The following is a 22,964-nucleotide window of genomic DNA, read 5'->3' as shown; positions in this document are numbered from 1 at the left end:
AAGAAGGTTCGTGGTCTGCACTCTTGTGGGAGAAGAGGCTGGACTCTGCCCTTCTGAGCTGGGAATTTCTGGTTAAAGGTTTATAGTGCCTGAATATTTGAACTGTATCTTACTGAAATTGGTATACCTTGTTTGCTGTAGCATAGACTAGATCCAGGCCTGCTGAATCTAGCTTTGTTTATAGGCTTGTTGTTTGTTTCCTTGTTATTTCCCTGGAACGCTAATTCCACCTAATACGCGGCTTCTCAGCACTTCTGTGGATCACTAGTGATATCTGCATTGCTTACTGTACTTATTTCCTTGTTTCACTTGAAAGAAATTTACTGTTTGTCGTTTTTGCATTTAAGTTACCTGTAACACACTGCACTTAAGTTACCTGGCACTTGCTCACTAAAGCAATTATATAAGTCAGCACTAAAAATTAAAAGCACTACACCCTCACTCCCCACTGGCCCTTGTTTTCAATTATAAAGGAATTCCCAATATTATTCTAGCATGTCCAAAGGTCAGTTGTCAATCTCCTCTCCAGTCCAGCTGGTGAATCTGGGAATCTTGAGGCAATGTTACAACTGCCTCATGTACACAGACAACCCTCTCCTCCTCCCAACAAATTCCAACACATGTGAGAGATGCAACCATATAGCCAAACTGGAGGCTAAGCTCTCTCCACTCAGTACTGGCATAACCAGTCAGGAGGAGAAGGAAACCACACTCACGATTCCAGTCTCACAAAGACCTACCACGACAGCAAACCAAACACATAATCACATAAAAACATACTCGGAAGCTCTAAATAAAGATCTGCCTAAGCAGCAGAGACCTCCAAAGCAGACACCCAAGCAACCGCTACCCCAAAACAAAACACGTGCAACACATATCTCACAAAGTCAGTGTGCCGAACAGTCACAGGCCTTAAGACTAAACAACACACCTGATACACTTGTAATAGGTGACTCTATCGTCAGGCACACTGACGTCCTGCTCACAATCCTGAACAAGGAGAGGGTCACGGTGAGCAGCCTGTCGGGTGCTAGGATCCACTACATAACATAAGCACTCAGGTCACTCCAAGGCAAGTACAAATATGACTCAGTCATTGTCCATGCTGGTGTGAATGACCTGAGATGTACCTCCCTGGACTACATGAAAAGAGACATACAGGAGCTCTCTGAGCATGTAGCCCAGGCCGGTATGACCCTGACCTTGAGTAGCATCTTACCCTCACCAAGAATGATGCCACAATATGAAGACAAGATGATCAATTTCAACAATTGGCTTAAGTACTGGTGTCATTCAAAGGGGATCCAATGCCTTTCAGCTTGGGATGATATGCTCGACAAGCCACGATGCTTCGCTAGGGACAGCTTGCACCTGTCACCCCTGGGCTTTCAGATCTTGGCAAAGGGTCTTGCTACCCCCATAGTGCCTTTTTTAGGCAAGGCTCAAAAGACAAACCCACCTCCATAGGTATCACAAGGGATAAGAAACTAAAAGTAATGCTACTCAACGCCAGACGTCTAAACCTCAAGATGCACACACTCGAAACTCTCCTTAGCATGGAGAACATCGATATCTGTGCAGTAACAGAAACCTGGTTCAGGGCTCCCGAGAGCACCCCAGTACTACCAGGTTATACCTCATACCATGCTTTTCGGCCCCAAAACTTGGACCGAACCACAAAAGGAAGGGGAGTATCGATATTCATCAAAGATACCCACACCTCCAGGTTGGTGGCAAAGCACAAAGCATCAGAGACTATCCATGTGCAACTAACAGTGGGTAAAACTGCCTTCCAGTTTTTAGCCTGCTACAGACCACCCTCCCAAACCCAGGAACCCCACTCGGCCTTCCTGAGAGCACTGGAAAATATGAAGGTCTCCCCAAACACCATTATATTGGGCGACTTCAACTACCCAAACATAGACTGGGAGCATTACTCTAGCTCCAACACCCTAGCCCAAAGGTTCCTAGAATTTATAAACTCAAATGCTATGGAACAACTTGTTACCACTCCCACAAGAGGGGAAAACATACTGGACCTGATCATCACCAACATGGGGACTCCATGCTCCAGACCAGAAGTGTATCCTTCACTGGTAAGATCAGACCATAAACTAATCTCACTGGATATTCACATCCCGACCCCACCCCCTGCCCAGAAAACCACAGTGAAAAACTTCTCTAAAGCAAATTTCACACTCCTCAAAACTGAGGTGGAATCCTTCAAAGCCCCCAGGCCTGTGGAAAATATGGCCCAGACCGCAGAATCCTTTATAAACGCATTCTATGAACACTTTCAGGAATGCATGGATCATGCGATCCCAAATAAAACCAAGACCCAATCCTCCAAAGGCAGATGTCCTGTCTGGTGGACCCCAGCCATAAACAAACTATACAATAGAAGGAGGAAGCTACTAAATGATAGAGCAAAATCCCAAAAAGGGAAGGCATCACTGATCAGTATTAGCAAAAAAACTACGGGCACTCATAAAATTGTCTAAGGCCAGCTTTGAGAGAAAAATTGCACAGGACACTAAGGATAATCACAAGGCTTTCTTTAGTTATGTTAGGAACCTGGGTGGTAATTCCCAGATATGCTCAGAATTAGTCCAAAATAACAAAAAATAAACCGAACCCACAGACATTGCCAACATCCTAGCTGACAGGTTCAGCGCAAACTTCTCCCCCCTCCCCACCAAAAGGGCAAATATCTATCCCAGCAGAGTGCTGCCCCCGACATCTCAGATGCTCAGGTAAGAGCCGCGCTCTCCAAAGCAAAAAACACAGCATCAATGGGACCAGACGGTGTCCCGGGCTGCGTCCTACATGAACTTCAAGAAGAGCTAAACCCAAACATAAAACTACTGTTCAATCTCAGCCTTACTACAGGATATGTGCCCAAAGAGTGGCGTACAGCAACAGTGGTCCCTCTCCATAAAGGTGGTGCCTCAACGGATCCTGGAAACTATCGCCCCATAAGCCTGACTAGCTTGGTCTGCAAAGCTATGGAAAGGATCATCATGGACCTCATAAATAAAGATATTGGGGACCTACAGACACTGGATCCTACCCAGTTCGGCTTTGTTAAGGGCAGATCCTGCCTCTTAAACCTGGTTGATTTCTTTGAAACAGTCACCAAGGCCATTGACGAGGGGAAGGTGGTCCACACAGCCTACCTGGACCTCGCAAAAGCCTTTGATACAATACCCCACTCAGTCATCATAGATAAGCTCACCAGCTTAAATATAAACCCCTATGTCACTAGATGGATTGCAAACTGGCTCGAGGACAGAACCCACATGGTTAGAATTGCTGGAGCCATGTCAGACTCCAAACCAGTTACAAGTGGTGTCCCACAAAGCTCAGTCCTGGGACCTCTCTTGTTCGGTATATATTTCTCGGAGGTACAGGCCAACATGGAAGGATTGCGGCTGACCAAGTTCGCAGATGACTGCAGACTGGGTGCCATAATCGACTCTCCAGCCGACACAAGCATCCTCCAAAAGGGCCTCATAGAAACAGACAACTGGTGCCAGAGCCATGGCCTCAAGCTAAATGCCAAAAAGTGTATAGTCATCCCCTTTGGCAAAAACAAAGTGCCCACAAATTACCACATAGGTGGTAATCCATTAAGTACAGAATAAGTAATTAGGGACCTGGGGACCCAAGTTGATAGCAATCTCTCATTTGACAACCACATGGCCAAAGTGGTTAGAAAAACATTTTATATAGCCCACCTAATCATGAAGGGATTCACATCTAGATCAGGGGAGGTCATCGTGCCTCTTTACTCATCCCTCATCAGGCCCATAATTGAGTACAATGCCCTTTTTGGGATGTACCTTACCAGACACCTGCAGCACCTGGAAAGACCCCAAAAGTACCTCACCAAGAGGATCAAAGGGCTCAAACAGATGCCATATGCTGCCCGGTTAAAGAAACTCCAACTCTACTCAGTGGCATACCGCCTGTTCAGAGGCGATCTGTGCCTGACGTATAAAGCCATGTCCAACCCGGAATTAATGTTTATTTTATTTATTTTATTTTATTTTACATTTGTTGACCGGGCTAGTCTAGCTGGATACATTTCCATTTTCAGTAAAGGCCCGGGGAGAAAAGATCCACTAGCAAAAATTAGATAATCACTAGAACTATGAGATAAACATAGAAATCATTGTTCTAACATAGTAAACGAAGGTAGTTCAATAAAAATATATATGAAACAATAATAAAAATAGAGGAAAAGTTGGTATTTACACTAGAATAGAAAATCATAATGGTCATGTGATGAGTTAAATTACTGTAATAAAAATGACATAACTTTAGTATAAGTTATGGAGTAGATTTTACAGACAATTGTTATTACCAGTTCAGTTTTCCTTGAGATTTTTAGGAAAAATAAGAGAGAATAAGTAAGGTGAAGAAATAAGTTAATGTAAGCAAAGGTTAGTCAGGTTTACAGAATGGACATAACCAGTGAGTTTTAAGGTGTATTCTGAGTTTTTGTTTAAGGAGAGGTAGGGAAGAGAGTGATGTTAGTTCAACGGGAAGTAGGTTCCAGTCTTTTCCCACTGTGTTAGAAAAGAGGGAATTGCCAGCCTTGTTGTTAATTTTGGTTATGGTAGCTAGAAGCCTGTTAGAAGAGCGTAGTGAATTTAGGTTTTTATAGGGAATTATGAGATTAGAAAGTATAGGAGTACTGTTAGTTTGGTAAAATATCTTGTGGGCCATGGTAAGTTGGGAGAGTTTCAGAAGGTTTTGAAGTTCAAGCCAGCCTAGCTGCTTTAGATTTTGACAGTGGTGAGTTTGAAAGGGATTATCAGTGGCAAATCTGGCTATGCTGTTATAAGCATGTCCCAGTTTGACAAGGTTGTTCTTTTTGAGGTTAGTGTATATGGGAGAAGCGTATAGAAGAGTAGAAATTAAATGTGAGTGTGCAATTTTGGTTTTGGCTGTTGGAGTTAAGAAAGTTTTGATTCGATATAAGGAGCCTATTTTCCTGTTGACAGTTTTAACAGTATTATTTATGTGACTATCAAATGTAAGATTGTTATCAATAGTAATTCCTAATAGTTTGGTTGTAGAGTCGGGGTGAATGATAGTCTGATTGTTGGAAATGATAGGGAAATCTGTTGGGGTGGACTTACTGGTGGGTGTAAAGACAAGGAGCTTGGTTTTTTTAGCATTGAGAAGGAGACAGCGTTTAGTGAACCATGTTTCAACTGTGTTGAATACATTCTGAGTGAGGGAGTGTAGTGCAGATGGTGAGCTAGCTGAGCATATTAATGTTGAATCATCTGCATATTGAATGCAGGTGGCATGTGGGATTGTTACATGCAGGTCGTTAATAAAAAGAGAAAAAAGAAGTGGGCCTAGAATGGAGCCCTGAGGGACACCCAGGGTGACTGGTAGAAGGGATGATAGATTATGTTCCCAAAGGACTGCTTGCTTTCTATTGGATAGGTAGGACCTGAACCATTGAATGGCTAAAGAGTCAAGGGAGAACGATTCCAGAACGTTGATAAGAAGGGTATGGTTAACCATGTCAAATGCTTTGGAAAGGTCAATAAAGAGTGCTGATGAGAGGATGTTGTTATTTTGATTTGTATTTATGACATCTGTAAAGGATAACAGGGCTGTTGTGGTACTATGAGATGGCCTAAAGCCGTGCTGGCATTTAGCTATTATGTTATTTTGTGTTAGATGTTTTAGAAGTTGATGATGAATGCATTTTTCCATGATTTTTGCTAATGGGGATAAGAGTGCTATTGGCCGGTAGTTGGAGTAGTCATTTGAGTTTCCACCTTTGTGAAGGGGAATGATATGGGAGATTTTCCAGATGTTTGGAACATAACCTTCCATAATAGTTCTGTTTATGAGGATGGATATAGGATAGGATATTACTTTGGCTTTTTGGAGATATTCAGAAGGTAAATGGTCAGCAGAAGGGGTACATGGCTTGAGTTTTTGGATGTATTTATAGATGAGAGTGGTAGAGATAGGTTGCAAAGAGAAAGCTGGTAGAGTACTGGGTAAGGAAGTGGCAAGGTTTGAGGTATCTGGGGTAAGTTGGCTAGCTCATGTTTGTATAGTATCTGTGAAGAAGCAATTAAAGGCATTGGCAGTTTGATGGGGGGTGTTTGGGTCTGCCTGAAGTGGGGTAGGTGTATGGGAGTGCCCAGGGGAAAGGAGTTTATTTACAGTGGACCAAAACTTTTTGGGGTTATTTTGGTGGTTGTCCTGAAGTTTACAGTAGTAGTTTGTTTTGTCTAAAAGTATTGCTTTTTTTGTACTATTTCTCAGTTGTTTAAATAGTTGTTGATTAGCTATGGTTTTGGTAGCTCTCCACTTTGCCCAGGCTTTATTTCTAAGTAAGATTTTTTGTTTGGTTTCTTTGGTAAGCCAGGGTGCTGGTTTGGCTTTCATTCTGATGGTTCTTTTGGGTGCATGCTTGTCAAGAATAGAAAGGAATTTAGAGTTTAGATAGTTAACAGCTTCTTTGAGTGGTAGAGATTTTAGAGGGTTCCAGTCACACGCGTTTAGTTCATTTTGGAATAATGTAGGGTTGAAGTGTTTGTTGGTACGTATGATTCTATTTAAAGGGGGGTTAGAGATATAATTTTTATGTCTAAGGATGTAGGTTAAAGTATGATCACTAACATCATCAGGTAGAGTTCCTACATCATAAGTTTGTTTTTGCTTATTTATAAGAATCCAGTCTAGGGTGCTCTCTTTATTGTTTGGTTTATTGATTCTTGTAGTAGAGGTGACAGTTTGACTAAATCCATGAAGGTTAATGTGGGAGGAGGGGTTATCAGCTTTAACAGTTTTCCAATCAGTATTAAAATCACCCAATATTATAGTTTCTTGAGGGTATGTAGAGGCCACCCAGCTTAGAGTATTCTCTATAGTACTGATATTTTTACCAGGTGGAAGGTATATGCAGATGATATATATAGATTTGGTTCGGTTTATTTGAAATTTGGTGATAAGTACTTCATCCTTACAGTCCTGAGATGGGTTAATTGGTGAGGTGGAGATTTGTAGTCCCTCTTTAAATAAGACTGCTACTCCACCACCCTTACTTTTTATACGGTCTAATTTTAGTATATTGTACCCTTGGGGAATGATTTCCTAGTCTTTGATGTGAGGCTTTAGCTGCTGCACCTCAGAAAATCCAAATCCCATCGAGCTACGCGCTCGAGAGACTTGAACCTCAGCACTGAAATAAATAGGACATGCTGGAGGGACAGATTCATAACCCAGAGGCTCCCTTCACTCTGGAATAAAATCCCAGTCCAGGTTAGGCAGAGTCCCTCATTGACTCTCTTCAAGAGGAATCTTGATGAGTGGATGGGAGATGGTAGGTTTACCCCGGGTATCACTTCTGTGTCACTGTTAGGGGCATAGCAAAATACATTTAAAATGGTTGGCGAAAGCCAAACACATTCTGGCTAGGCTTATAAATGCCCTAGGGCCGATAGCCTAGTATGAACCTATGAACCTAAAGGCAAATTCAGACCAGGCTACAGACAGAAGGTCTGATCTATAATGTTTGGAAAAGGTGAGTACCAAGGACCATGTAACTGCTTCAGCAATGTCTTGGATGCTGACTCCTCAACAAAGACAGTGGTAACTATTGTGCTTCTGGTAAAATAAGATATGACCAGTTCTTTGATGTCTTACCATAAGTTGTATAACACAAAGAGATCAAAGTGCTATTCATTTGGAAATAGATTGCACAGAGACTGGCATTCCCCTTTACTTTTTGAAGCAAAAGAAACAAACAACTGATCTGATCTCCTAGTGTTCTTGGTTATCTCAAGCTAATATCGCAGTTCTCTGTGGACTTCCAGAGAGTGCACAGTCCTTTGTGTCCTGTTCTGTGGGTTAGGGAAGAAGACCACCAATTAATGGCTTGGTTTAGGCATGAAGGCATAATTGGTGCATAAGTATACTCTGTCATTGTGGAAGATTAAGAAGGGGTATTTATACATCAGTACTTAGAGCTCAGATATCCTTTTTGCTGCAGTCACAGCTATGAAAAGTACAATCTTCCAAGAAAGGTACTAGAGGGATACTACAGCTGTTGGCTCAATGGGAAGTGTAGATCATTGAGTGTATTGTTCCTAGTCAGCCACTGTAGCTAGATAGCACGTGCACATAAGTACTGAGCACGTGCAAGAACAGTGCCATTTTGTACAGTCAGTCAGAGTGAAAGTAGTCATGAGTGATGATGCACATGCGAGTGTGTTTGAAGTAATGAGTGAATCAGTTAGCTTAAATACAAGTTCTAATTACAGTTCCTGACATGTTTATGTACAATGAATATCTTGAACCCATACACTGCTTCATCTCTTTTGAATGTATGAGACAAATGACAGGAGGTAATGCTCATTTCTCCATGCTGAAATTCAGATTCAAAGCAGGACTTACTACTTTGTTGGGGTGGGTTCTGAGGTACAGTATGCATTTAAGGAGCTGCTTTACAAGAAGTCTAGCTGTCAAAGGGGACTCCATAAAAAGCATGTTGCATTTTCTGGCAGGTATACCTTGACAGAGGCATATTTAAGCCTAGAGGTAAACAACTCCGACAGATACTGTAGATAGTACAGTTTATAGCCACTTCGTAATTGTAGATGTTCGAGTCAGTCAGTGTTACAGTACTGATTCTTGGGTCTTTCTGCCATGCAGAAGCCCACAACTGGCCCATTTTCCAGACTCTTTACATCATCCATAGCCAACAGACATCTAAAGACTGATGTCTGGACATCAGAGTATAAGAAGGGCATCCATCAGCACCATTATCAGGTCTTTCTAAGCAGTGAATGAGCAGGCTGATGCTTGAGGACAGCACAACTTCCCCAGTTGTTGGAATTTAACTGAGAAGGAGGAAGAAAAAAATAGGAGACAGAGAGCGGACGATGGAGATAAGAGGACTACCTGCAGAAAAACTCTGCTCTCTGCATCCAGGAAGAGGGACACAAGTTGTCAGCAGACAGAGGGGATGGGGGGTGGCAGTATGTAGTGCAACATTGATCTACTTGAACATCTACAATTATGGTAAGTGGGACACAGGCATACTATGTTCTTTGTAGTCAATGTTGCAGTTCTGATTCTTGGGAGGATTCCAAAGCAAACATTTGGGTGGTGGGTCATCTGCATGACCCAAGGAAATAAGATTTTTCAGGATGGCAGAAGCAAAACCTGCTGTTGCCTTGTGGGGCATTGCCTGGGTTATAGTGTTTTGTAAAGGTGTGCACTGAATTCCGTGTGGCTGTCGCAAGGATGGCCTGGGTAGGGGGGACTCCTTTGAGCAAAGCAGTGGTAGTCACTTCCTGTCTGGCAGGACTTCAATATGCTTAGGTAAATACTTATAACAGAAATTAATGTAGTTAGCTATCCATTTATACATGGTCAGTTTGAAGATAAGCTTACCCTATTTACCATCCGTGAAAGCCACCAGCAATTGCTCTGCTCTGTTAGGGCTTTTTATCTTGTCTAGGTAGTACTTGATCTGCCTGTGCATATCCAGGGAGTGGAGGACTTGCTCTGCCCTGTTCTACGGATTTGGTAGAAGACTGGTAGGTGGAGAACCTAGTTTAAGGTAAGTTCTGATATCTCCTTAGGCATAAAGGATATTTTTTTTCTACGGCTGACCACATCCCTGTGGATGACAGTGAAAGGTTCTTCATACATATGGACTTGTAGCTCAGAAACTCTTCTAGCTGATTTAACAGATATAATGAAGGTGATCTTCCAGGTGAGCATCCTTATTTTAGATCCCATGCAGGAATAGGGTTCCTTTGAGGTGGTTTCAAGTGAATCATCACTTTGAAAAAAAGTTTCATGTGGGGGTGCGAGAAGATAGATGAAGCATGTGCAGGCAATCTGATATTGCATATGCATGCACCACAATGCTGGAATAGGAAAGTCAGGGTCTTAAGGGGCCTGACAGGTGCTGCAAGGCTGAGCTGATGCCTGTTTGAGCAAGGTTAGTATCATTCTCTGACACCAAGGGGAAAATATTTTCCATTTTGCCAGGTATGATTTCCTGGTATTGGTCTTTCTTGCTTTCCTTAGAATAGCGAGCACATCCTTGAGACAGGATATAGTTCTAGGTGTCAAAACCCAATCCTTTAGTCAGTTAATTTCAGAGTAGCTAGGGGGAGGTGGAAGACGTATCCCTTGACATGGCTGAGGAGATCAGTCTCCTGCGGTAGGATGCTGGAATCTTCCCTCACTGAGAGTCACGAGGAGAGAGAACCAGTATTGTCTCAGCCAGTAGGGGGAACACTAGGATCATGCTGGGTCTGTTTTTCCTGATTCTGAGTACCCTGGGGGTCAGGGGCAAGGGAGGGAATGCATACAGAAACCAGTTTGTCCATGTGAAGGAGAATGCATCTATTTTCCAAGCTCCTTTCCTTTATGTTCTGGAGCAGAATTTTTGTAGTTGCTTGTTGCGGAGAGAAGCAAACAGTTCTATTGAAAGGACCACCACAGTACAGTCAGATCCAAAAAGACCTCACTTTTCAACAGACATTAACTGGTGTCTAGAAAGTCCCTGCTTAGAGAATTTACTAGGGTATTGCTCTGGCCTGGAATATAAGAGTCTATGGGGATTAACCCTATCTCTTGAGCCAGTATCCATTTTTTTTCCTGGAAAGGCTGCACAGGGGGTAAGATAAAGTCCCCCCCTTGTTAATGTACCACATAACTCTAATGTTGTCTCTCCAGATTTGCATTGTCCCTGGGCTTAAATTCTGTTGAAAGGATGTTATGGCCAGGTAGACTGCTAGTAACTCCTTTTGATTTATATACAACTTCCACTGCTGTGGGGACCAAATGCCCTTTACCTTCAAGGGACCTAAGTGGGTTTCCCAAGCTATGTTTGAATTGTCCATGGTAAAGGTCCTGTCTGCTTATGGTGAATGAAATGTCTCCCTGGGTTCCTTTGTATGGGGTTCTTCCACCACAGGAGTTCATTTTTCAGACAGGGAAGGAAGGGCAGTAGGGTTTCCAGGTGTTGGAGATGTTGTTTCCAAACATTTTTCAGAAACCATTGAATTTTCCTCATGTGCAGCTTTGCAAATCGGACCATGAGAATACATGATGCCATTACCCCAATATCCTCAGGAATTCCTTGCAGGGATGAGCTATTTTAGAAGCAGACTAGTCAGGTAGCCTGTCAAGAAAGCAATCTTATCTTGGGGAAGGAAAGTTTTCTGTTGAACTAAATCTATGACAGCTTCCTGGGAAAAAAAAAAGGATCCTTGTTTGAGGAAGAATTTTTGAAGATTTAAGGTGAAACCTAACTTTTGAAAACAATCTAGAGTGATTTGTAAGGCAACAATTGTCTCTGAAGGGGATGTTCCCTGAATGATACAGTCATCTAAGTAGGGGTAAACATGACTCCTACAGTTCCGCAATGTGCTATCAGAGGAACTAGGCATTTTGTGAAAACTATGGGAGCAGTAGACAGACCAAATGATAAAGTACAGAACTGGAAGTGGGAGCCTGTTACTACAAATTGAAGGTATTCTCTGTGACTGTCTGCTATGGGGACATTGAGGTAAATGTCCTTTAGATTTAGGACGACCATGAAGGCATCTTGGAAAATTAAAGGCAGTAATATCTGCAATGCAAGCATTTTAAATTTTGGGATCTTTAGGAACTTGTTTAGCTTGGAAAGCTCCAAGATGGACCTCCAAGTGCCCTCTTCTTTTGGGTCTAGAAATGAGTAAAAGCCTTTCCCCTCTTGTCCTGGAGGGACAGGCTGGATGGATCCCTGGTGAAATAGCTCCTTGAGGACAGGTGGTAAGAGGCTATCTTGGTGGTTTTGGAATACCCAATAAGGATGGTGCTTCTCTGAATTGAATACAGTACCAATTCTCTATGATACTGAGGACCCACTGGTCCCTGCTGACAGAGTTCCACTGATTTAGGAATAAGAAGTGTTTTCCTGTCAGAGGTTTGGAGGGGATGGTAAAGGAGGTTGGGATGTATAGTTGCAGTGGCTCTCTGAGCTGGGTGAGCTCTTTTGAGCTCTCTGCCCTTTGTGATTGTTATGTTTGACATCTCCTAGAATGTCTTGGTGTTTTACCATGGAGAGACCTGCACTTGTCTTGTCTAGGTGGAAAAGGCTGGAGTTTTGAAAGGTAATTCCTACTGTACCTCAGAGATGGAGACAGGTAAATTCTTTCAGACTTTTAATTTGCTTTCCTTTTTTTGTCCAGTTTCTCAAAAACTGTTACTTTAGCATATGGAAATCAAAACGCAAAGCTCTCATTGCCAGTGTGGCAGAGGAATCTGACTAGTAATCTACTTTCCCTGTCATTAGGTAGGGAATGTCTTGTTGGTCCATTAGGTACACATTTTGTAGATTCAGTGGACATAACAGAAGGCTCAGCCTTTGGATTTTAGTACAGGTGCTTGTGAGATTTAAGCACTAATAATTTCTCCAAATCTTTTGAGTTTCTAATACCATGACAGGAATGGACCCCATTGCTATGTCAAAGTATGATTAAAGTTCATGAAATTAGTATTGTTTCAATCTTTGATGTCAGCCAGAAGTGCTCTTCTCAGCACCCGCAAAGTGCCCAGTAATGACTCCTTCTGCAATTTGTATGGATTAACATGTATTGGTAGCATATCTAAATATGATTGTAGATTCTTTTTTATAAGACCAGTTGCTCCTACTACTATTGGAACTGTCTGGGTATCTTTTTTTCACATTGCTCTCATTTCTGCCTGCAAATCCTGGTATTTTATGACTTTGTGTCGCTTTGCATGCAAGGGCACTGTAGTCACTGGGTGTGGCAATTTCAATGATCAATGCTATTTTTGTCCTCTTTTCATGGACCACTATATCTGGTTTTCTCGCATCTGTCTTTTAAGCTGTTGGTAATGGGTGATCTCATGTGATGTAGACTTCATCATTTTCTATGATGCTTTGTGGCTCAAGAACTCTGTAAAACCTGTCTAGTTTCCCAGGAGCAGGGAGCAGACAGTCAGTCAGTATGTAGAGCTATGTCTTCAAAGATATTATCCAATACAATGTGTATTGGAGGAATAGCCTGTGGTCTAGGTGAAGGTAACCTTGCAGTTCTCTAGAATGGGTCTGGGCCTGGGAGAAATGATTACTTTCCCAAATGAAAGCTTCATTCATTCTATGTTGGGTATCCCCTAAGGAGAGGTCATCATGGGGGGAGGCAGAAGAGAGTGTGTCATCTGAGTCTAAGTCTAGGTAAGTTTGAGATTGTAAGTGGTGAGAGTAAGAGATTTCCTCTTCATCTTCTAAGGTAGAGGAATCTTCCTCTTCCTAAAAAGCTACTTCCCTGCTCCTTTTAGATGGGAAGGCCTTGGAGTTGGAAGAGTGAGAGGGGTCTCTAGATTTCATGAAGGCCAAAAACTCCTTTGCTATTTTAAGGAGGTCTTGGGCTTCAGTCTGCGAAGTAGTTGTCATAGGCTGTTGAGGGGAGTTCTAGGCCTGGCATGCAAGACCCCATTCTGATGGACTTCCTGCATATCTCCAAAACAAACAGCACCAGAATTACCCATTGTAAAGACTTAAACCCTGCCTCTGATATAAATAGAACATGCTGAAGAGACAGGTATGTATCCCTGAGACTACCCCTTCTCTCAAACAGGCTCCCCATCCACTGGCACCTATGCCTCTAATGGATACAGGCAGCTTGTAAATGTTTCACCTCAAAAGCCCCTGCTTCACTTATCAAGGATACTAGAACTTGTCAGAGATTTGGGATGCATGGCTAGGCTTAAAAAGGCCCTTTTGGTAGTTAGCCTAGTAAACCCATATGAGTCTATAACAGTCTAATGATATGCTATAAGAAATAGAACAAAAAATTTACCCTGGTAAGGTACTTATGTACTCAGACAGAAAAACTGGGCTAGTGCAACTTTCGACTTACGAATACAACTTTAGTTCTCTTGACACACACCTCAGCTAGAAACGACATGGACACCCCTGGAAAGTTAGAGTCAGACTACGTGTGTGTGTGTGTGTGTGTGTGTGTGTGTGTGTGTGTGTGTGTGTGTGTGTGTGTGTGTGTGCAACTCTGGATGACTGTCAGATGTCCAGACACCATGTACAGTTGAGATTCCCTTAAGTACGAATAATGAGTCATATGATGAAAATTCTGGATGAGAAGCCAGGAGTATACCACAGCTGAAGAGATGGTTAGAAATAGTGACCTCTGTCTAGTCAGCAGAGCACAAATGTAGAGGAAGGGGGGTAGCTAGCAGTGCGCTTAGATGTAATGGAAACCATAAGGGCAGTCTAAATCACTGCAGTTGGTTCCAAAGGCAAAACAGGGTATTCCAGTACATTTCAAGGTACTGTGGGTTGTCTTGGTACTGCAACTGCTCCAGGTTATCAAAAGGGTTTATACCATACACTGGTAGAGGGTAAATGAACCATTGACAAGAGGGATACTGCATCACACATAACTATTATGAAGACTGCAGTCGTTAGAAAGGAGCATTACTTGCCTGGACAGTCCACTCCGATACATTTTCAGGTACTACTGGCAAAAGTTCACTTGGGCTGGGAAGGGTAAGCAGGGAAACAAGTAGATTAGATGGCAGTGTTAGATGACTTACTAAGAAAGGACTCTGATGATACAGAACCTTTCTTACATTTAATTATAGACAGATAGTTATAAAGGCATGTGTGTGGGGAAGGCAGTAGGGGAGAAGAATCAGACTGTGCCTACACTTTTAGCTCAGGATGGTAATGTGGCTTCTTTGAGGGAAGAGCAAAGTAGTAGCAGCAGACCTGAATCCACAAACATCACTGGAAGGCACTGGGCTCAGACCAAGGTGGGTGAATTCCAGGGAACCAGTGATTATAGCTCTGCTCGGTAGTTTAGTGTACATCTTAGGTAGGTTAGGTTCTGGTAGTACTCTAAGGCAGAACTATGCATTTGCTGTATACTCTTATTAATTGGTGTCACAGGTTGAGAAGTTCATACTAGGCTAATTTTGTGATGGACCATTTCTAGTCTAGTCACATGATCCCACATTGAATTTATCAAGACATGAAATTAATACCAGTCCCACCAGCAGGATGTATTATTCTGCACCTGGTTATGTCCTCTTTCCATGAGGACTTAGAGGGCCTGATGAGGGATGTACTTACAATTGCACATGCAATTGTCCAGTTTGCTCTTAAAAAGGGTTAGGAAACTGCTGTTCTTTACACCTAGGGGAACTCCATTCCATAAAAAAGATATTCTCTGTGATCAACAGCTATCATACCAGCAGGTCCTATTTATATTGTGGTGGAAGTTCAGATTTCTTTAGTGGGTGTTTAAGCTGTAATTAGTTTTGTGAATGTGCAGGAGGTTGCATAGGACTGGATACTTCCATGCTGTCTAGGTTAGGCAGAGGTCCCCTCTCAGAAGTTGACAGAACATGTTACCTATATGGGTGTGTTACCTATATGATAGGAGTATGGGTGCTTGGGTTAGTGAAAGGACAAAGTGCAGCATTTCTACTCATTTAGTTTGAGACCATGGTCTAAGTACCACTTGTCAGCGTGGGTTAGGCCCTCCAGAGGTGCAAATTTTAAGGTTTTATTATGATAATGACAACAGCAGAATATATGCTAATAATATGACACAGTCTGCTACTGTTAAACCAGTTCTGAATGCCATAAGCTGAGTATCAGAGTATTGTCTTTATTCACTTTAATGTTGTTAACCAGCAATAACAGAAACAAAGTATCTTTTTTTTCAGGAGAAGTCAGCTTTTATAAAAGCGTAGTTAGTACTGAAGATTTAATGCAATAAAATGCAATGTAAACTGTAAGAAAATATTCAAAACCACACCATCACAGTCACCTTTTTATATATAAACACATATATATAATTATATAGTGGTAAACAAATGTGTGTATATACATGTACATGCATTATGGATTTCAAGAGTTTATTAGATAAAAAAGGTGAAGGCATTAATACTCAGAAAAAAGGGAGTGCAGTTGTTGTAAAATATCATTCCTATCAAGCAGCAGAGTAAGTGAAAATGGAGTAATTGTGCACTACAAAATACAGGCTGCAGTTTAAAATTAAGGAGTGTAGGGTAGTAGAAGACAGGCAAAGCAATACTGGAAATTAAGGAGTGCAGGGAGCAGATGAAGTCTCAAATGAGCAAAATTTGCTTGTTACTGACTTACATTTCTTACAAATCCAGGCCTAAAGGTAAAGGAGTTAGCTAAGACTTTTAGAGGCTCAGAAGTTCTCTCATAAAAAGAAAGGAAGTAGATGCACTTTGAAATGTCAGCTTCTGAGAGATAACTGAACTCTTAACTTGCTAATCTATTATAAGCCTACTGTGTATTCATTTTGCCCACAGTTTAGATATCTAATAGTAGCATCAAACATACATATTTTTTCCTGCACCAAGTTATCTTGTATTGTGGTTTTGTTGGTATGATTGAGCCACAGTATTGGTAAAATTGTGGTTCTATATCAAAACAGTTCATGTGCACATTTACCTTTGTAGTTAATATAACTAGTAACCAGTAATTATGCCCTGGTCTTTTTAACTTTGTTCATTGACAGTCTCCCCATCCTATTTGACTTGCTCTTTAATGTTCTCACTGTCTGTCCATGTCAAAGCTCAAAAGTGTCTGTTTGGATAATTATGTCAAGCCAGTTCTCAGATATTTGACAATTAAATAAAACATGTGCCTTTGCTAAATGCATTGAACTACAGACAATACGAATACATATATGAAATCAGAATGAACCATTTTATACAATTCCTCTAGGGGAACTGCATTACTGTTTAGCAATTTAATTATTGATTGCCAGAAGCATTCTGTTTTGCCAAGGTCTTTAACCCACCTGAGAATGACACACAATAACTTCGCCTTGAGCCTTAATTTTTTGCTGTATAGGTTCTCTCAGGTCAATGCCAGCTCATTACAGTGTCTCACTCACATTGACTGTTTCATGATTACCAGAAATTGCAATTAAACTACCCAGACCTTCCATTACATGGAGATCTAGATTCTTACCTTTCCGTGGCCGTCTCTGTTGTGGCATCATTTTCCACAGTGCTGGTGACGTAGACGGACATACTCGGGTGCTCAATCAGGAGGTTCTCCAATGGACTGCTCTCCAGCTTCACCGCTTCTTGGTCTTCTGCAGTAAAACAGGGGGGAGGGGTGACAAACCAACTCTCGTCCATCAAGCAGGGGTTGGTAGGTTGAAGGGGCATGGACCTTAAATCACAGTCACTAAGGGTGTCAAGTGAAGAGGCAGGAGATGGGCCATTTGCATTGGGAGCTGAAGCCACGTCCCTCTCATCTGCATGCTCTCCTTCACTTGAGTTTAAAGTGCAGCTATCTAGTGGGAGGTGAACCAGCAACCACAGATGTAAGCAGTTAAACAAGCAAAAACAAATACGAATTAAATGCCATGCAAGGATGAAGAATTGAGAAGGCACATACATACGATGCAGAGGGCAGAGGAGGGGAGAAAATAAAAAAACAAACAAACAAACAGAAGTGGTAGTTAGTTACTGGAGTTTGCCCCAGCCCACAAAGCAGCATTAAAACACGCCAGGGAAGCAGTCTATGCTCTTGTGGCTTACAATCTTCTATGACTACTGGGTGATGGTCTTTAGTCTCTCAAATAACTGAAGTTACATGCCCTGCCCTCTGGGAATAATAATGTACAATTTCTGTCTGAAGCACTGTGTAATGGATAACACCTTCTGGTACTCTCCACACAGCTATGCATCACAGGGTTGTACAAATTCAGTGTTAGCAAGAACAAAATCTGCTTTTGCTGATATTACTTATAAACTGGGAACTCAGAAAGGGGCTTTTTTTCAACTGTAGCTCCATTGATTTTAAATGCAAAATCACCACAGCTGTATTAACTGTTCTTCATAGGAGACAAGGCTCCTTTTTAGCTGCGTTCCATTACATAAACATTGTTATATCAACATTTAGCACAAATACATGCATCCAGACACTACTGATGTTTACATTAATAGACAAGGATAATACACATTTACTGCTAATACCTGCAATGTGATTCAGTAAAAACAAACCATTTTTAATTATCTGGCAAGGTGTGAGTCTGCCATTTACTGGCTTTGAGTTCATTGGAATATAATCCCAAGTAATTTAATTTCTGATTTGTTCCCAGTGAGAATTCTAACAATAATTTGACTCATCTAAAAAATATTATGGGAAAAAGAAACTGCATAATACCAAAATGGATTCTAGCTCCAAGGTCACACAGCCACAGGAAAAGGAAATACCCTTTCCTTTGGGACAGAATAAGGCAGCAGAGCATGGAACATACACCCCCCCCCCCCCACACACACAGGGGGTGGGTGTAAGAGGCAAGAATATTCTTGAGTTTTGGTTACTTGTTTTATTACTTTTGACATTATACCATTACATCCATTTTCAATATTCTGTACTTTGGTCATATCAGTTTTAACTATTTCAAATGGGAGCTTCTATTTCAGGTGACAAAGTATTACACATATATAATGAAATCCTGCCAGATGATGACTACAGACCCAAGCATGTACTCACTGGCAATGAAATTTACTAAAAAAGGGAAATTTGCAGTATGCACTAAGGTAAACTGTTGCAGCTGTGTGATCTGGGAGTTTTTACCTTTCTTTCTGATCTTGCCGATTTTATCAAATATGACTACCAGCTAACTGAGACATGTTAAATGACATTTCCTGGGTGTCATTATCTATGCAATCACAAGCAGAAAAAATGCTGCAGCTTACAACAAGATATGCCTTGATTCTAATAACCTTGCAAAAACCATAAATAAAGTTACATGTATATAATTGCTTCTTCAGGAAAACTTAACTGTGATGCCACATCATGTTAATGGTACGCTTCTTCATCCACCTAATACTATGTCCAGTAATGGAGTGACAATGAGATGTATAGAAATGGGTTTGAATCTCATCTCTGGATTTGCAGATTTGTGAAATAACTACAGTAAGGATTTATCAACATTTCTTTACAATACACTTTAGGCAAGCATACAAACATAAAAATTCCTAGATCTCTGGTCTCTGGATTTTTTAATCTTTAAAATATTTGCATAGTTTTGGTCACTGCATTGACCTAACATTTAAAGTCAAATCTGTGAAATGATTGCTATTTTCAGAGATACTATTTGTGTGTGTTTTTTTTAATCTGAGAGTAATGGGATTGTTACTAAAGTACAAAGTGTTAAATCTGAAAGTAATGAAATTGTTACTAAGGCGAACAGTATTAAATCTGAGAGTAATGGAATTGTTGCTATGATGCAAAGTGTTAAATCTGAGAGTAATGGAACTGTTACTAAAGTGCAAAGTGTTAAATCTGAGAGCAATAGAACTATTACTAAGGTGCAAAGTGCCATGGAAGGATTTACTAAAGCAATAAGACACATGGGTTAGGACAAATGATCAAGTGGGCAAAGTACCCTTATGCATACCTCTCAAATTTTACTTTCAGAGCTACAAATAAACCAAAGAATAATTAAGGAAATGGACTCCAATTAGGAATACTTTTTAAATGTCGATACTATTAACTTAGAATTTCTCAAAATAATTTTAAATTTTAGGAGGTATGGAGCCAAAACTTGATTACACATTATTAGAGGTATCTCTGGATAGTTGAGTGGTATGTCTAAATTTGGCTGTTTAATCAAGATTGCCCTGCACAGGAGTAATAATCTTCTAAGATGCAGTGACTTCTGAGTTGATCATGTTGGACAAAGGTTGGAGGGGTGAATTCCCCCAGCATAGGGGATGTTAGGGCTTTGCCAGCCTGACAGCATAACAAACAACATAAACAAACTACACAGATGATGAACAGCAAAAACTGTTTGCATTCTAAAGATGTTTCCTAGTCAGTTGTTCAGTATTCTGATGAAGACCCTTGTGGATGAAACCGCTCAATAAATTTTCCTTCAAAAAGATTCCATTTTCCTGTGGTGCCTATCTGCTGATGTTTTTATTGAGAGCATAATACTTTAAAAGATTTTGTATAAATGCCATTTCAGACTATCTTTCTCTCTTTTTTTGACAAAATGGCATTCACGCTGCTGTGAGCGACAATTGTGCCCCAGACCATAACACATACCTAAGGCAAATGTTATGCAATTAACCCTGATGGTATTTAACTCCCAAGCTGAAACTGAAGGATTCCATTTAATTTATCCCCTTTCCATCTTGGGGGTTAACTGCAAATTACCATGATCATAATCCATACCCCCATATGACATATTGCTGTCACTACAATTTTTCTATGATTCTTTTAAAATTAAAATGCGAGTTCCTCACAGCCTCCAAAAAGACACAACTAAGTTCCTAATTATGTATAGTACAACAATAACAACAACAGCCAGTTCTGATATTGCCTGGGATGCAGTATGTCTGTGTGTCTTTCAGCTTTTAAACTGGCATTGAACTGAATCAGGAATTTAGTAGTAATTCAAAGGATAGCACTAATATATAATTGCTATGTTATTCATGGCCCTAAAAAATCATAATAAAATTTAAATGTTTCCTTTTTTAAATTATTTGAAATGTGTCTGTGTAGCAATGTTACTGATACATGAAATGGAAAGACATCATATGTAACTGACAACAGCAGTGTTCTGTTCTGTGCTGAGTTTTCCAGTTTAGTGACATTGCAATTGAATTTGGATACGGGGATTACCTTTGTCTCAGGCTTCATCACCGACCATCCCATTTACTGTGTGATTTAGTCTCAGATGAAACTTACAGGATTATTTCTATTGATCCCGATGGATGGACACTCCATTGTATAATAAGGCTTTTTGTATTTTCCCATGCCTTGCATTCTGAGTATTACATCACCCTTGTTTTACATGTAAGCATACAGATAACTTTTAAAATTCAGGTTTGCAGAAACAGAAGTATTATGACCGAGGTGAAGCATGGGAAACAACAGAGAAGTGGTCAGCCTTGGCCTTTTTAAATGACTACTTTGTATAGAAGATGGACTCTCTGACAACATACAGTCAACTTTCTAACCAAGAATTACCTGGAAAAAAAAACATTATAACCATGAGAAGAGAGGCAAAGAAATGTTACTATTTCATATGAAGCAACACTTTTAAATTTTGATGAAGTTTTCTAGTGGTCTCTAACAATATCATGGTTCATTTGTGGCAGAAAAAGGGGCTACAATGAGTCCTTCCTAGCTAATTTCATCCATCACAGACTTTACAGTAGGTCATAAATGAATGTTCTTGTACACATTTTGGGAATAGGTTCTGAGAAAATGGATGAATGTAAGAGATTACGGACAGAAGAAATAACTGAAGAACAAAAAATGTATGATTATGCTACATCAAAGAATGCTGGGTAAAGAATGTGAGTGGGAAAACAGGAGACTTTGAAAACTATGCTCAATACTGGGGGATGAAAATATGGATTTGCAAAGTGATGTGCTAGCTTCATGTACAGGACATACTGGTATATGTAGGAGTCCTAAAGCTACAGCTAATAGGCCAAAAAGGAAGCATACTGAATACATAGAAGAGGACACAGGAGTTTCTTTAAATACAGAGGGGAAAGGAAAATCAGTAAGCCTAAGGCTCCAAAAATGAAGAATAAAAACAATTGAGTAGTGACAGTATGGAGCAGAACAAATTTTCTGCAATTATTATATTTATTTTACACAAGACAGGAAACATTAATTTGAAATGGTAAAGAGGAAGCAGATAGTGGAGAGTGGATAGTGAGAAGGACCCTTGAAAAAGAGACAATGTTAAAAATGTGTTGGTGACTCTGAAAGTAGACAAAGTTGTAAGTCTCAAATCTTATTGCTCTGATAAAGGTTTTCATGGTCAAGTCATAAAGTAGTTTACTAAAGGTTTTTATCATGGTGAGACTTACCTGAGAATCCTATGGGATTTGGTAGACATATTGGCATGATGATGGCTTTATGGCATTGAGGGATGAAGTCCTTACTATATGCCAAAAGTACAATTTGGGGCTAACTAACAGTCTCAGTACTGGAATTGATTAATAGAGATTGGGAGAAATGGTGATGCTAGGCCTGCTCACCTCTTTTTGGAGAGGGAGGGAAAAGGGAAGAGACTTGTATTTCCAGGGACATGGATATGACATGAATCTCCAGTGAAGTAAGGGGGCTGCCACAAAGTCTTTACCTTTAAAGGGTGTCAGGCTTGAGGGGATATCATCTCATAGGTGGGGACTACCTCTCATTAGTCTGTGCTCTCCCCTAAAGTATGTGACTATAGTATACAAGAAACCCTCAGCTAGCCAGCAACATTATGTACCAGCTCCCCCAGTCCTCTTTCTGTGCAGCAGTTATCACAGCTCCTCTGACCTTATGGGTTTCCTTCATAGGAAGGCACCCTTCCTATAAAAAGCCATGATGGGTATTGCCACTAAACATGAGCAGCTGAACAGGGATGGATGATGGGAAGATGCTAGAGTCTGAAGTAAGCTATGTCTGGGACAGGGGGAGCAAAAATAAATGTTTTGGTGCAAGAAGTAGGACATTTTTTTATGTTCAGCCAGTATCTTGAGAATTAGTGGACTAAAAGAGTGATTTCATAGACATCTGTGGTTTTATGCCTTTTTTATTTCTCCAAATCTTGTGGGTTTCAAATACTATGATGGGAATGGACAATTAAAGTTCATGAAATCAGTATTGTTTCAATCTTTGATGTCAGCCAAAAGTGCTCTTCACAGCACCTGCAATGTGCCCAATAATGACTCCTTCTGCAATTTTTATGGGGTTACATGGATTGGTAACATATTTAAATATGATTGTAGATTCTTTTTTATAAGACCCGTTGCTCCTACTACTATTGGAACTGTCTGGGTATCTTCCACATTGCTATCATTGATCCTGATATTTTATGACTTTGTGTCTCTGTACGCGAGACACTACTTCTGTCTTC

General features: G+C 40.7%; 1 protein-coding gene across 3 annotated transcripts in view; it reads right to left on the bottom strand.

The window, feature by feature from the left end:
- Positions 1–22,964, bottom strand: part of TP53INP2 (tumor protein p53 inducible nuclear protein 2) — a 161,974-nt gene that overhangs the window by 5,318 nt on the left and 133,692 nt on the right. For 2 of the 3 annotated variants that reach the window (XM_044090282.1, XM_044090283.1), the window contains exon 3: positions 17,045–17,375. In XM_044090282.1, the coding sequence (XP_043946217.1) occupies positions 17,045–17,375 (331 nt within the window). The remainder of the gene's footprint in view (positions 1–17,044; positions 17,376–22,964) is intronic. The other variant, XM_044090284.1, reaches the window with a different exon arrangement.

This window comes from Protopterus annectens, chromosome 12.part0 (assembly GCF_019279795.1).
Source record: "Protopterus annectens isolate FY-2018-M chromosome 12.part0, PAN1.0, whole genome shotgun sequence".
NCBI classification, from domain to species: Eukaryota; Metazoa; Chordata; order Ceratodontiformes; family Protopteridae; genus Protopterus; species Protopterus annectens.
The sequence above is the reverse complement of the archived record's forward strand: the minus strand, read 5'-3'. Positions and strand labels throughout refer to the sequence as shown.